General features: G+C 41.9%; 2 protein-coding genes and 1 long non-coding RNA gene across 3 annotated transcripts; 1 reads left to right on the plus strand and 2 right to left on the minus strand.

Moving 5' to 3' along the window:
* Window positions 1-242: 242 nt before the first annotated feature.
* LOC111946716 lies at window positions 243-9,402 on the minus strand. The gene is made up of 2 exons (XR_002872448.1): window positions 9,156-9,402; window positions 243-2,291 (listed from the first exon to the last, which is right to left on the minus strand). It is a non-coding gene; the product is annotated as an uncharacterized LOC111946716 (long non-coding RNA).
* On the plus strand, window positions 5,382-7,518 carry dlx1 (distal-less homeobox 1). Its single transcript, XM_004081756.4, has 3 exons — window positions 5,382-5,736; window positions 6,009-6,208; window positions 6,352-7,518. Exons 1-3 carry the CDS (start codon window positions 5,427-5,429, stop codon window positions 6,601-6,603), a joined length of 762 nt encoding a protein of 253 aa, XP_004081804.1. The 5' UTR covers window positions 5,382-5,426; the 3' UTR covers window positions 6,604-7,518.
* Window positions 9,403-10,902: 1,500 nt separating the features above from the next.
* dlx2 (distal-less homeobox 2) lies at window positions 10,903-13,114 on the minus strand. The gene is given in 3 exon segments (NM_001104820.1): window positions 10,903-11,887; window positions 12,019-12,203; window positions 12,637-13,114. Coding segments are annotated over 3 exon segments (834 nt in total). The 5' UTR covers window positions 12,959-13,114; the 3' UTR covers window positions 10,903-11,560.
* Window positions 13,115-14,129: the final 1,015 nt, after the last annotated feature.

Genomic DNA, 14,129 nt, shown 5'->3' on the forward strand with positions numbered 1-14,129 from the left:
GAAACTGATGACATAGTGTGTGACGAAGGCTCATCATCTGAGGCCGATACAAGTACCTGAAGTGAGGTTGGGATGTTGCTCTGCTTGTCTGGAAAAAAAAGTGATTCCAGCTTGGTGCGTGTGAGGGGTCAGCAGGCAGTGCACATGAGGGTGAAGGAAAACTGTGAAGTGGGGGTGGCTTTGATGAAAACAAAAAATTCCAAAACTTGCTCATTTTAACGGAAGAGAACCAAAAGCAAACAATCTGTGTTTATATTTATTCAAACTCTTAAAAACCTGTAAAAAAATTATATTTTCATGCACAAAATTGAGGAAAACGGCTTTTTTCCTTAAAGTTTAAATCAATATGCACCCTGAAACCAAAGCGTACATCATTTCTTATGATCTCATCTCAAGATTATTATAAAATCTAACTGAATGTACAAGATTTTCCCTCTAAAAATCAATGCCAACAGAAACAAGGGTGTGAAGCGTACAGTATTAAGCCTCTGGCTTTAATGCACTCACTGTTCTGTCACCCCCACAAATAAAAATGTGCTCTTGAACATAAAGGAAAGGCAAAGAACAAAATTATTCCTCAAGCTTTCTATCAAAGCCTCTGCATTCATGGCAAAGTCTAAAGGGCATGTCAGTCCTCCTGCCTCTTAGAGAGGTAATTATCCTTTTCCTGTCAGGGAATAACAAATGATAGTCAACTATGGGGGTGCAGTTTCAGGAGCTGAAATTTGTTGATAGGAAGGAGAAGGAGGTTTAATTTTCTGGCAGCTGCACATCTACTCTTATCTGGGTTTTTTTTTTGGTCAGTTTTTTGCCTTGTGCAGAGCAGTGCTGTTTGTTTACGTGTGCGAGCTTGTGAGGGTGTATTTATGTGCCCTGCATTAACATGCCTATTTATAATCCTTCACTTTCTTACAGTCATCTTTTTTTTTCTGTTGTGACCATTTCACAGATTATATATTGTCCAAGTAATTTCCCTTTCAGCATCTGTGTTTTTTACCTTTCAGAGAAAGCCGTGAATGGAGGGGAAATTATCACAATTACTCATATAATTGAGCCGTCTTTGTAGCAAGTGCGGCTTCAGTAGCCCCTTTTTTCCATCAACCAAAATGGTTTCATTATATGGGTTTTTCATATTCCCTGACACAGGGCTCCGCTGAGGGCCTGGCGCGTGGATGAGATGCAGGATGAACAGAGTGAATCATTAAGGTCACAGTAGGAATAATTATCCCAGCTATGGAAAGAGCATCTAAAGCCTTTTTTCTCCCCCGGCACAAATGCAATGTCCACGGCTTTTAGTCACAAAGAACTTTGTTACAAATGGAGCTTCCACCTTCTACTTATACAAAGAAGAGAGGGGGAGAGCAAGACTTGTATCAACATGACAATTTTCCATCATTAAGACTAATGACAGGCACAGACTGTGGGGATCAAGGGGAGCACAAAAAAAGAGGCGCATTCAGGTGTTGGCTGAGTGCTGACCTCCTTCCTGTCTTTGTTGGAGACTTAACTCTTAACAAAAACTAAAAAGGGTTTTCAGACTAAAGGAGCCGTGGCAGCTGAACGTCAAGCAGCCCGGCTCTCCATGGGCAAATGACTTAATTGGCAAATTTGCATGTTTTCCATTTGTAGGGAAATTAATTCAATAAAACCTACATGTAAAGATGTTTAATCAGCCATTGTTTTGGTGAAATAATTTGCCACCTTATATTATTCCTGTTATCAAACCCTTACATAATCAAAACCAGACTTATTAATATTCTGGGAATTCGTATTTGGATAAAGTAAGACTTTTTCGTGTAACAGGTGGAATGCTGTAACGTGGATTGAGCGTGAGGCATCAGGGAGACTCTAGTTTCTTTTACAGTTTAGCTGAATTAAGTAAAAGCCACATTTTTTTCTAGGTCCTTTCTACCCAGCCTTCACTCAGGTAATTGGTCATTTTACCGCCAATTTTGGGCAGCTTGGATGCTGGACGCCTTGGCCTGACCCCTGCTGCTGCTGTAATGGGGACAGCATCTCTACCAGTTCACCGGGGGCTTTTCCTCAAAGCGCGCCCTGCTTTCTGAGGAGAAAGAGGCTCTGAACTCTGGGATGGAAAAAAGAATTAGAAACTTCCAAGCTTTTCTGTGCTAATAATCAAAACTCTTCCCCTTCTTTCTCTATTATTATTTACACACATTTTAACAGTAAACAATTCACAAAAAACGTCATTCTTGAGGTTTCTCTTTCATTTACAGACCAAAAACAAAGACCAGTTTGGATTTCCTGAACTTGACCCAGGAGCTGATTGTCTGAAAAACAAACAAGAAATGTCATTAATAATTTTCACACCAACTTAAAATAAAAAAAAATATATATATATGTATATATATATGTATATGTATATATAAACTGTTGGTTTCAGTATTTTTCAATAATCTTTAACTGCTGTTTGTTTACAGAAATATTGACACTAATAAATAATTATAACTGAATCTCTCTAAGTCGATTGATAATAAATTAAATAGTTTATTTAATTCATTTATCTTTATAAAACTCCAAGACAATGTATTTATACAACTGTGTTTTGTTTAAATGACACATTTTAAAAAATGACAACATGGATAAATCTTACAAATTAAATAATAAGCAAACTTATTTTAGATTAAAATATATGTATTCATTGAAAAGAAAATTAAATTATTTAATTTTCTGAATGTGACCCTGAGAAGGAGCCCCATGATCATGTTTGTCAGCCAATCTCATTCTCTTTTTTTTTTAAACACGTAACTCAGCAAACAAAATCAATTCATATTTTGATGCCACATTGAACATGAAAATAGACACTGAATCGAGTTAATTGTGGCGCATCTAGTTTGCCTTCAGTGACGCTGAAAATTACAGGATGGCAGCGAGGGGCAAAGACGGAGCTGAAACGGAACAAAAAGCAATTTCTCTTGTTTAATTCGCTGCTTTTTTTAACGTGAAACACAGCCTTTCTATATACGGACATTATTGCTGGTAGTCCCTCTGCCGATTGCATTTTTGTAATGAAGTTTCAGAAAATAAATGTGGGTAAAAATCTGTAAGGAATTAGAGACCAGTGCAAATTAATAATTCAAAACTGAAATGACTCGTCTTAAAGGGGATTCTAACTGCAGAACACAATGGTCATGGCATGCCTTGAGGCGGATAAAATCAGAGTTCATTTCCCTAATATGAGGAAAACCAGCAGGTTTCTTTTTTGTTAATCATTGTGCGCGTGCATGGGCGCACAGGACGCGCATGGCGCAGCGTCGAGACCCGTTTACCTCTGCGCTCTGGATCATATCTGACCACCGTTAAAATGTGGGTTTCGGGTGGCAGCTGAGGAGAGCTTCCTATCACCGGCCTGAAATGAAGTCGGTGACATGCTGGCCCGTTTAACACCTCCCCTCCCCTCTCTGTGTGTCTGTCTGTCCACCTCTGCACTAACCCTCAGGTGAAGAGCAGCAGGTGTTAAAACACCCTCAGCCGCGGCGCTCCTCTCACTCCTAATGAGTCCAGCCTCTGCGCTTCATCCATCCGTGCACTGAGGACGTTATTTTTAGCGCGGCTAGTTAAAACGCGCTGCTGTGGCCTGCGCTGCCCTCCTGCCAGCAACTCAAATTATTAGCAGGGCAAATATTAACATGCGCCTGAATGTTCCTAATGACACCGAGGGATTCCTTTTAAAACAATTCCCCTTCATTTTTAATCAGCTCACAAATAGAGCATCTGACGTTTTTTCTCCTCTTTTTCAGCCAGTCCTGCTATTATTTTGCATGTTTTCTCAAAATCCGCCTCTATTCTGTTAATGGTTTTGCTCGCAGACGTCTGTAGATACTGTAATCGTGGGAAACTAATGACAGTTATCAGTCGCACCCACCAAGTACCCATAAAAATCTGTCCTCTGTTCTGGAAGATGATAATTATTGGTTGTACTGCCATTATCATGGTCGTTGTTGATAGAGGAAATCTTGAAGCGTTTTTCTAAAGTAATTCCAAAGAAATCACTTCAAATTGGGCCATTTTAGGGAACAGGGGGACCAGCTTTCGTTACAGCCTAATATTTCCACAGAAATCTTTAAATCCAGGCATCCGCAGCCTGCCTGGTGCATTGTGGCACACGCTCCACGCTGTCAGTGTGCGCGTTTTGAGAACCCATTTTGCAACTTTTGCTGGTTCTGTTTTTCCAGTTTAATTATGCAATGACACTGATGATCACAGTGAGGGAATTCGGCTGCCTTGTAATTCAGGTGGAGATGAAGGCACAGAGGATATATCAGGCAGGCTGCTGCTGTGGTGCTGCTGCTGCTGCTGCTCTGAACAAACACCAGAGAGGCTGCGGTCTGCAAATGAATCCTAATATGAAGATCAGCCGGATCATTTCCTCTGCTTTCACCAAGGGCGTCCCGCGGAGGCTGTTTGACCTCGGACTACACGATTCATCCGCTTCTTCTCCATCCACTGATTGTCTTAAGTAAGTGGAGAGACTTGTATTTTGCTTTGCTGATTGAAAGAGTGGATGTCTGAGCGTTGGTGTGGTGGTTTGCTTTCAGTTCAGAATTTAAATTTAATGATGTGTTCATTTAGAAATTCAAGATTTGGATCAAATTTAATTCACAAATTTACCCATTTACGCAAAAACCAAGCGATTAGGCCTGAATAAAAAAATGCTCCAGAGAAAAATGTCTCGACTTCTGATAAAAAATATTTCACGTGCTACAGAGCATCTCCAAACCTGCATTTCTGAGAGAAAACCCCATCAGATGAAAATGTTTTTTTCTTTCCCAGCGCTGCCAGGTGCAGGCCTCAAGTCGCACCAAGTGTTAAATACATGTCTAATTACAGAGCTACTTATGAAAATTAAACGCCAGTGTTATGTTAATGCACGCCATCCTCCCGATGGCGCATTAGGAGCTTTAATCATAAAAGTCCTTCATCACACTGGCAACCCAGATGAAGCAGCTGTAACTCTGATGAAAATGTTGTTTATTAGGCGCGTGACAAATGCCACTTTTAATGCTGCTATTATTCCCATAAATTAGCCCAATGATGATATAAAAATGATAATCATACAGCGCACGTTGACCTGTCAAGCGAAGATGTGAGGTTTTGAGGTTTTCTTTGACTTTATCAGCTTGTTGGGACACAGCCTCCGCGTCACCAATCGGCTTCCTCCGTGCAGAGAATGGACCAATCAGCGCGCGTCCCCGATGAATATTCATGAGTCCGAGATTCAAACCTTTGAGCGAGTTTGTGTTGGTCCACAGCATCATTCCTGGGACTTTTCACGGCCACAAACTACATTTTCTTATGAATGGGAAGAGAAAAAATCTGTCCGGCTTAAATTGGGACCCGTCCGTCTCTGAGATAGGAGTAGAAGGAAAACAACAAAAGAGAGACAAGGGGAACCGTCAGAAGAGATGACAATGACCACGATTCCGGATGCTCTCAATAGCCCTGCCTCAGGAAAAGCCGTTTTCATGGAGTTTGGACCCCCGAGTCAACAAATGTCGCCTTCATCCATGTCTCACGGACACTATCCCATGCACTGTTTACATTCTGCTGGTCCCACGCAGCACGACAGCTACAGCCCAGCCTCGTCGTTCACCCGACCTTTGGGTTATCCATACGTCAACACCGTGGGCAGCCACTCTTCCAGTCCATATCTCAGTACAGTTCCGACTTATCAGAACAGCTCTGGACTCACGCAGACGCGATTAGAGGACGCGGGTAAGTGCTGGATTCCTCCCCCCCTCAAATATTGACTTTCTCTGTTTGCTTTTCACTAACAGACAAGCCAGATGTGAAACTGGCCAATTATTTATTGCGTAACGCTATAAACAATGTATGCAATTAAGGGTAATTATACCTAAAGTACACCCCGTAAAACGCGCGCAGGACTACTCATTGCTGAGCAGCACTGTTGGTTACAACTGCCTCATCTCTCTTTTTTCTTCTTCCTATTCTCTCCTGCTTTCACTTTGCTCCTGCGTCTTCATCAGCGCCAGAAGCCGAGAAAAACACGGTGGTCGAAGGTGGAGAGGTGCGGTTCAACGGAAAGGGCAAGAAGATTAGGAAACCAAGGACTATATATTCCAGTTTACAGCTTCAGGCTCTGAACAGGAGATTCCAACAGACGCAGTATCTGGCGCTGCCGGAGAGAGCTGAGCTGGCTGCCTCGCTGGGTCTGACTCAGACACAGGCAAGTCTCTCACATAGCTTCACACACACGCCTCTGTTCAGTATAGCAACAACAATAATTACAACCACAAAATGCGTTTGTTCAATTTTTGCTTTTTACGCATGCGTTGAAATGATCCTAACTGTATTTTTTTCCCTCTTCAGGTAAAAATCTGGTTCCAGAATAAAAGGTCCAAGTTCAAGAAACTGATGAAACAAGGCGGCAGTACAATTGACACCAATGTTTTGACCACCGGCCGCGGACTGTCTAGCGGCTCTCCCTCGGTGGCTCCAGTCTGGACCTCTCCGTCCACCGTGAAGACGTCGGTGGGCACGACGGGCTCGTACATTCCCAGCTACACCTCGTGGTATCCAACCACACACCAAGAGTCTATGCAACAGTCCCAGCTCATGTGAACAGGAGCCTTCAGTGCAGACATTTCGGGGGAGGTGGTGAAGTGGTGAAAGGCCCCCTACTTGCAGCCGCTTAGCGCGGCTCAGCAACGACGATGCGCTGATGATGCGCCGCCGCCGCCGCCGCATCCCGCCACATGACACCGAGGCCACCGAGGAGCAGAGAGCGGAGCAAACAGCGAACCAAGGGGCCACAAAATGAGGGGCCGCGGAATTTAGGGGGCAAAAAGAGCGGTTATTTCGGGCGCCGGTTTCTTTCATGTCTTTTTCTACCTGTTTCTTTGTGTGAACAATTCTGTCAGTGAAGCTGTGTGTTTATGTTTGTTTACCAAAAGGTGACGATTACGCAACAACAAAAAATCTCCATATATGGCAGCAAATGGCCTGTTGGGCCCCATCAGTGTCTTTGAGCAAATTACAAATTCCAGCACACAGCAAATCCAAACGCAGCGAATGCGCTGCGCAAAAGCCTCAAATCGCTTCTGTGTTTTTTTCTATACGTTTGTTATTTAAGTTAAGTTATTCAGACTGGCTTTTGTGTTCCTTTTCGTGTTTGGAATAACAACACTGCGTTGTTAATGCTGCACTAAGGCGAGCTTTTATATGCCCCGACGTTATGTGAAAAATGTAAAATGGCCAGACGATTTTGCTGCTTCAGAAAAAAAGGAAAATCTCAAAAGCCAGCAGCTCATTTGTCACTGTATTTTGTACAGAATGTTTTGGGGGTATTTGTGCTGTACTGGATACGCTGTGAAACAGGGTTTAGGCTTCGTGTACTTGTCCAAAATGTGTTTAGTCCTTATAGAAAAAATTTAGTTTTGTATTGATCCCTCTAATTTATTTATGTGTTTCTTGAGTTTATGTACATAAAGTGCAAAGTTTCCAAAAAGAGTAAAATATGGTTTAAATTATGTCAAAGCACGGTGTCTGATTTAACCTCCCCATCATCCATCCATCTGCGCCCACCTCGCGTGCGCGCGTAAAACATCATGCTGCAGCTCCATGCAGCTGCGCTGTCAGCTGACACAAAGCACAACTTGACTGCTGCAGCAAACACGTCTGTGTGAGCTGCAAAAAGCTCCTCGTTATGCTCATGTTTAGCATTCAGTCTGTCTGCAGATGTTTGCAAAACCTCTCAAGTGACCTGTGCTGATGAGATGCCTTTTATGTATTAAAAAATCAACAAGTGTTCCTATATGACACATAAGTGGAAAAATGGTTACACACATTTAAAAAAGCGGATATACCATTTATATTTTCAATAAATTGTTTTTTTATCTGTTTAAAGAAAACGCGCCTAAATGCTCTTAATTTATTTGGTGTTGTACGGTGCCGGAAGCTGCTGGACAGATCACCCAAAATGATCGTTTGATAAATATAGTGGAGTCTAGAAGCATAAATATGCCCTTAAACTATTATCATGAGTCCAAAATCAAAGTTTACGCATTAGACGGTTTTCGGTGCGCAATGCGCAAAAACGATGCGCAAATATTTACGTGAAGTGATCTGATTTTACGAACATTAAAACATCGTTAGACAGCGTGGATAAAAAGGTGCATAGAAGCAAGAAAAAGATTATAATAAATGAATGTCACATTTATTGAAATGTTTTTTTTTCTGCAACGAGCAAAAAAAAAGAAAAAGAAAAGAAAAGAAAAGACAATATTAATTTTTTTTGTTTACACGTTGTTACATATTTATCAATGACTTACTTCAAATCAAATGACTTGATTAGATTTTATGGTTTTTAATGTAGGTCAATTACATAATACTATTAATTTAATATGAAACTAAGTAAACACATTTTGAACAGTTTTCTTTTCGATTCGTCCACAGCAGTTCTGTGCACATCCAGCTCCAAGACAGCCTTGCTCCATCCCATAAATGTGCCTACCTAGCCCTATAGAAAGGCGCAGCTGCACATCCAAGAGGGTCAGTGTTATTTTGCTGTATTCTCCCCTTGATTATACGAGCTGAGCCCATCAAACCCAGCATAATTACAGTAATTTCGCCCCTTATTTATTCTAATGCAGTTTCCTATCTCTGCGGTAATTATGAGCAATTTTTTTCACACCAAGGATCTTTTCTGCCTTAACAAAAGAGACAGAGCTCTGAAAGAAAATTTCTGCTGCAGCCTGAAAAAAAGGTGAGCTGCCATTTCATCTCTGTTCCCTTTAGACTTATATGTATAAGGCTGACAAATTGCTTGCAGGTGTAGGCCTGCATCACTGGGTTGTCAATGCGAAGAGGCTTCAAAATTAGTAAGGCACAATGTCAGAGTAACGAGTCTGCCTCCCTGCCTCCCTGTGTCTCCTGGGTGCGCGAAGCTTTGGGGATTTCTGCACAAAAGCGGATCCTTTGTGCATCATTGCATCGATGGATTTTTCATAAAGTAAAGCTGGAACGGTTTGTCTTTGGTAGCTCAAACCACTGAGCAGAAGAATAAAATCGAAGGATTTGTGGTTCAGATAAAATTAATATTGCACATTTCTTTTTTTAATTATTAAAGCGAATCTATGCTGCTCAAAAATAAAAGAAAAGCAAACACTACACACCTTTCATAAGGGAACTGAAGCCCCTTTCTCTGGATCCACTTGCAGGCAGATGAGCAGGAGCATCCTGCAGAAACAGACACTAGATCGACGCGTAAATCCCGCTAAATGCCTCAGTCCAAGCTATATCCTCGGAGTTCCGAATATGACTGAAATTCTCAGCTTTATTTCCCCTCTTTATAGCCGATGGGGAAAAAAATTGTAGATTATTAGCATAAATGTTTACTCCTCATTACGCTGATGACATTGTGCACTCGAGATCTTGGTAATCTTTGGGGGGAAATTATGAGCAATTTTTTTAAAATTTAAAGCAGCAGTTACCATGCAATTCAGACTAATTCCACGTAGGCTCCACACGGATATAATTATCGTTGAGTCAAGATGTTGGGCTAAAAACTATGCGCCGATATTCCCATTTATTATGCACATACAACTTTGACAATGTTGATGCTTGAAATAGCGGGAAATTGTCTTGTGTAAAAAATTACACCCCATATTAGGACATCTGAAATTGCGAAGAATTATATAGTAATTGCAGGCTTTCACATTTGAAAGCCAGAATGCTCCAACCAGAGCAAATGTGGATGAAATTACAGATCAGGGTTTAAATGAGGATGGGGGTGGGGGGCAATGGCATTTAGAAGTTGCTGGGAAAAATGCAAAAAAAAAAACCCTGCAACATGAATTACATCATAGATATTGAGGGGAAAAAAACAATCTATTTTCTTTTTTTATTGTCATGGTTTGGCGCATGAGGCAGTCTGATCATGCACGTATTTTACCACACAATTAACGGAGCTTCTAACAGACGCGTGCACGCAGAGCGGCTGCGTTCTGGGGGCCTGTTTGATACTGTCAGCCCCTTCTCCGGGAGGGGGAGGCTCCATCATGCAGATATAGCAACCGCTGACAAGTTAAGTCCTAATTATGTACAAGGAAACGATCCCACTTTATGGCCTGTGGTTGTTTGAAGGGAAGCGCGCGCACTGATGGGGAATGGATATTAGCCCCACCCTTAAGGTTGTGGTAGCTCAATAAAACGCCAAGTTTGATGGAATTAAATAAGGATGTTTTCCAAAATATGTTTTTGGTGTGTTTCATATTACACCAGAGGAAATGTTACAAGCAGCTTCTGGACGCGCGCCTGTTTTCCGTGTAGCCCGGAGGCCCTACATGACTCACACGAATAATGTGGGTCAACCTGCTCGTCCTCAGAGATCAGAGGGTTTGCTTGTGAGACGTGAGAAATGTTTCCATGATGCCGCAGCTTTTTACCTCCAGGGTGTCTTGGACGAAGTTCCTGTCTCTGTTCTCTCTTGTTAGTCAGGCTGAGTTCATAAAACGTCTGGAAAGCGGCTCTCTGACTCCACGGAGTCTGAGGAGCTCCAGCTCTTTACACACCCACCCGTATCTTCCCCTGCGGCGTGCCAAGAGCGGCTGCAGATTGGATCAGCCCTGGCTCATTTAGAAAAATATTACCACACTTTAAAGTATTGGAAATAGTTTTGTTGGGCCATTATTTGCCTTAGAAATTACCAAATGAATCAAACAAAACTAGGAAAAAACAAATAATGAAATAGCCTTATAATTAAAAATATTAAAATAGATAATTACCCAAAATAAATAAAATAAAACATTGTTCATGTAAAGATCAGCTTTTTATATTTAATAAGCTAAAACATTCAAAATGGGAGACATTCTTCAAAATTACATCAGAAACATAGAGATAAAAAAGAGCAAGTCAGATGCAAATTCACAGGAAACATTTTATTTAAATAAGGTTTGGCCATATGGAACACTGCTAAAAAATAAATAAGACAAAAATACAAAATTGAACTAAATACAAGCCAGTCAGAGTGTTGGGGAATCAGTAGCTTACTTGATTATTGAATTTGTTCCAGAAAGCCTAATAAAAAAAGACATCATAAAGCTGTGGTAAAATATTTACAGCGTGGGTCTGTTTAGCCTCCCCCTCAACGTTTTTAAATCAACTGTAGAATGTACACAATTTTACCCCCCACCCCCCACGAGAAGATGAGGTCATACTGAAAAAAGGCACAATACAGTAATTTGTGCTACATCTGTGAAAGGCTGTCCTGCTGCTGTTTGCACAAGAAAGGACCCAAAAAAAGTGACGTCCGCGTAAAGGTGAGCTTGCGCCCATGTAGTCTGTCATTGCTTTGGGTAGTAGTGGTTCATTCATCCCTCACACAAATAGAAATAAATAAATACAAAAATAACAGTCAAAATCTGTGTCTACTAACGGGGAGAAACCCGGCAAGGTCTAGGAACCTTACTCCAGCCATTTGCTGCGTTTTGCGCACAAAGGCGCAAATGTGTAAGGTGTTGGTATTTTAATTTTTCACCGGTGTTGCCCGATTTCACCCCAGTGTTTTTTTTTTCCAGTCCTAAAATATCGTCCCGGCGCTTATTGCAGAGCCATGATGGTGCTGGACCAGAGGGGACTGCAGATGCGTGGTAGAGTTCGTCGTGGAGTACCATGAGTAGTTTGTCAAAAACGATGAAGGCGCCGTCGTGTTGGGAGGGCTGATGCTCTGAGGTAAACTCGAGCTGATGCTGTTCATTCTCTGAGTCTGTGGAAAGTCCCAGGCGGTCGTTGACGGAGACGTGCACGGAGGAGACTCGCTGGCAGCAACATGTTGCTCTGGGGGAATTTCTCCACTTTTCCACTGCTTCTTGAACTTGGAGCGGCGGTTTTGGAACCAGATTTTGACCTGAAATAGACACGTATGAAAAACGGATTAGCTGACGCTCTCCAGATTCAAAGTCCATTTGTCAGCTTTAATTTCTTCTCACAAACGTGGATTTTTCGCAGAACACGTAGCCACATCTCAGATGTACCCACCTGTGTTTGCGTAAGGCCCAGTGAGGCTGCCAGCTCGGCCCGTTCTGGCAGAGCCAGATACTGAGTCTTTTGAAACCTCCGCTGAAGTGCAGCCAGTTGGAAGCTGGAATAAATGGTTCGAGGTTTCCTGACCTTCTTTGGTTTTCCATTAACCATCCGGATTTCTGGCTCGCTTTCTTCTTTCTCTGAGGAAACATTCAAATGCATTTAACGTTACGAGTCAGGATTTCACCTTTTTCCTTTCCAAAACGTATTTTGAGCTGTTGTTCTGCTTTTATTTTGTGCATATAAGACATGTGTTCTCCTGAATCTTACTGAAAACTGTTTCATTTTTAACAGGAAATCAAATGACGTTGATTTAGTTTGGTGTTGTTTGAAAAGAAAGCATGTTCCTACGTATGCTTTGCGCTTTTACGCATTATCCAGAGGCATTTTCATTACACAGTAATATTGTTTTTGGCACCCCCCCCCAAATAAATATATATATATATATATATATATATATATATATATATATATATATATATATATATATATATATATATATATATATATATATATATATATATATATATATATATATATAACGGCACATGCTTTAAATTTCCAGCCACTTACCATTATCTGCAGGGGGAGTGGGAGAATTCGTGGATCCATAAGAGCTGTATGCACCATAAGACGAATTAAAACCAAGCTCGTAGGTCTTTGCGTTGTATGGCACCGAACCCGTGGCGTTGCTGTGGTACTGATAGGAGCCCAGCTGGCCAAAGGGAGTCCCGGTGCAGTGTCCAGGCTGCGGGCCGTTGTAGTAGCTGCTGTCCGTGGCCGTGGACACCGGCAGGGTCGGAGATTCCTGCGATTTGTGCAAGCTGTGGTAACTGTTTGAGGTAATCTGGTTGGAATGCATATCGGTGTTTAGGTTCTCAAAAACCCCAGTCATCTTGAAGTTGATCAAAATTTGCGCATCAAGTCGACTAAAAAATAATAAAACCCACCACACACGACTCAGCTGTTTGAACCAAAGCGCATCCCTGCTCAAACTGTGACAAAAAAGAAGCGGAGCGCGTGCTCCTCTCGCAGCGGCCTTTGATGATACACTACGGTCGGCGGTTGGAGCGCATTTATGTGCGAGGGAGAGCTCCTGTGTCTGAGGCAACCAATGGGCAAAGGCTGCACCACTGACTACTCCCCACCGCGTACACCCTCCATTATTTGTTCAGGCTTGTCCTTCCAGTTGTCTGCAGGCAGTTTTCCATCAATGGAGTTAAAAATAACACGGGGAGAAACATGAGGGAGAGGACAAAACGTCTGGTTCCTATGTGTCAAAGCTGGACAAAAAATGAGTTTAGCATATTGCCACACACATGAGTGCAGATAACCGGTCAGTTCGCTGAGACTGAGGTTGGCTCCACCTGGAATTGATGCAGAAGCTCCGCTGCAGGTCTGTAGTTTTATTATAAATCATTATTCTTTTTGAATATTTGCAAAAGACATTGCACATAAGAGAGAAACGGATGAACAAGGGGAACTCGCCAACATTTCTCCTCAAAGGTGCTGATGTTGGTTCTTTGTCTGATCTTGAACTGCTCCAGCGCCCCCTGCCGTTGAAGGGATTTTTCTTGTGCATTGGCTTCACTTCTTTTGTGGGTGTTTTTGAAGCACCCATATGCCAAAAATCATTGACTTGTGTCTAAATGACTCCGTAGCAGCGTGAAGAGACCCACGTGTTTGCAGTTGCGTGCTTCGACCTCATGAAGTCCCACCTCTGAAAACTATGGCACACAAATACTTCCCCTCAGTGCCACAAGATGGCAGCAAAGTTCCTTCTTTACTAACAGCCCTCTCCATCAGGGAAAAGTAAAAACTAGAAGAAGAAAAAATAAATTTCTCTTTTAGTCAGCACACTTTTCAGAATAAGATGAGCTAGAGCACAAAAAATATCTAAAAAAGAAAAAGCATTCAAACAAAGCAAACATATTGGAATAATACAACCAAGCAGGAATATTTTGAATTCCAGGGGACTTAAATCCAATTTCTTTTTCTTGTGTTGTTGTTTCTGAGTCCACACCAGGAAACCCTTGCAGTTTTGTTTGAGGTCATCATAATCAGTC

The sequence above is a fragment of the Oryzias latipes genome, chromosome 21 (genome assembly GCF_002234675.1).
Source record: "Oryzias latipes chromosome 21, ASM223467v1".
In the NCBI taxonomy this organism is placed as follows: Eukaryota; Metazoa; Chordata; class Actinopteri; order Beloniformes; family Adrianichthyidae; genus Oryzias; species Oryzias latipes.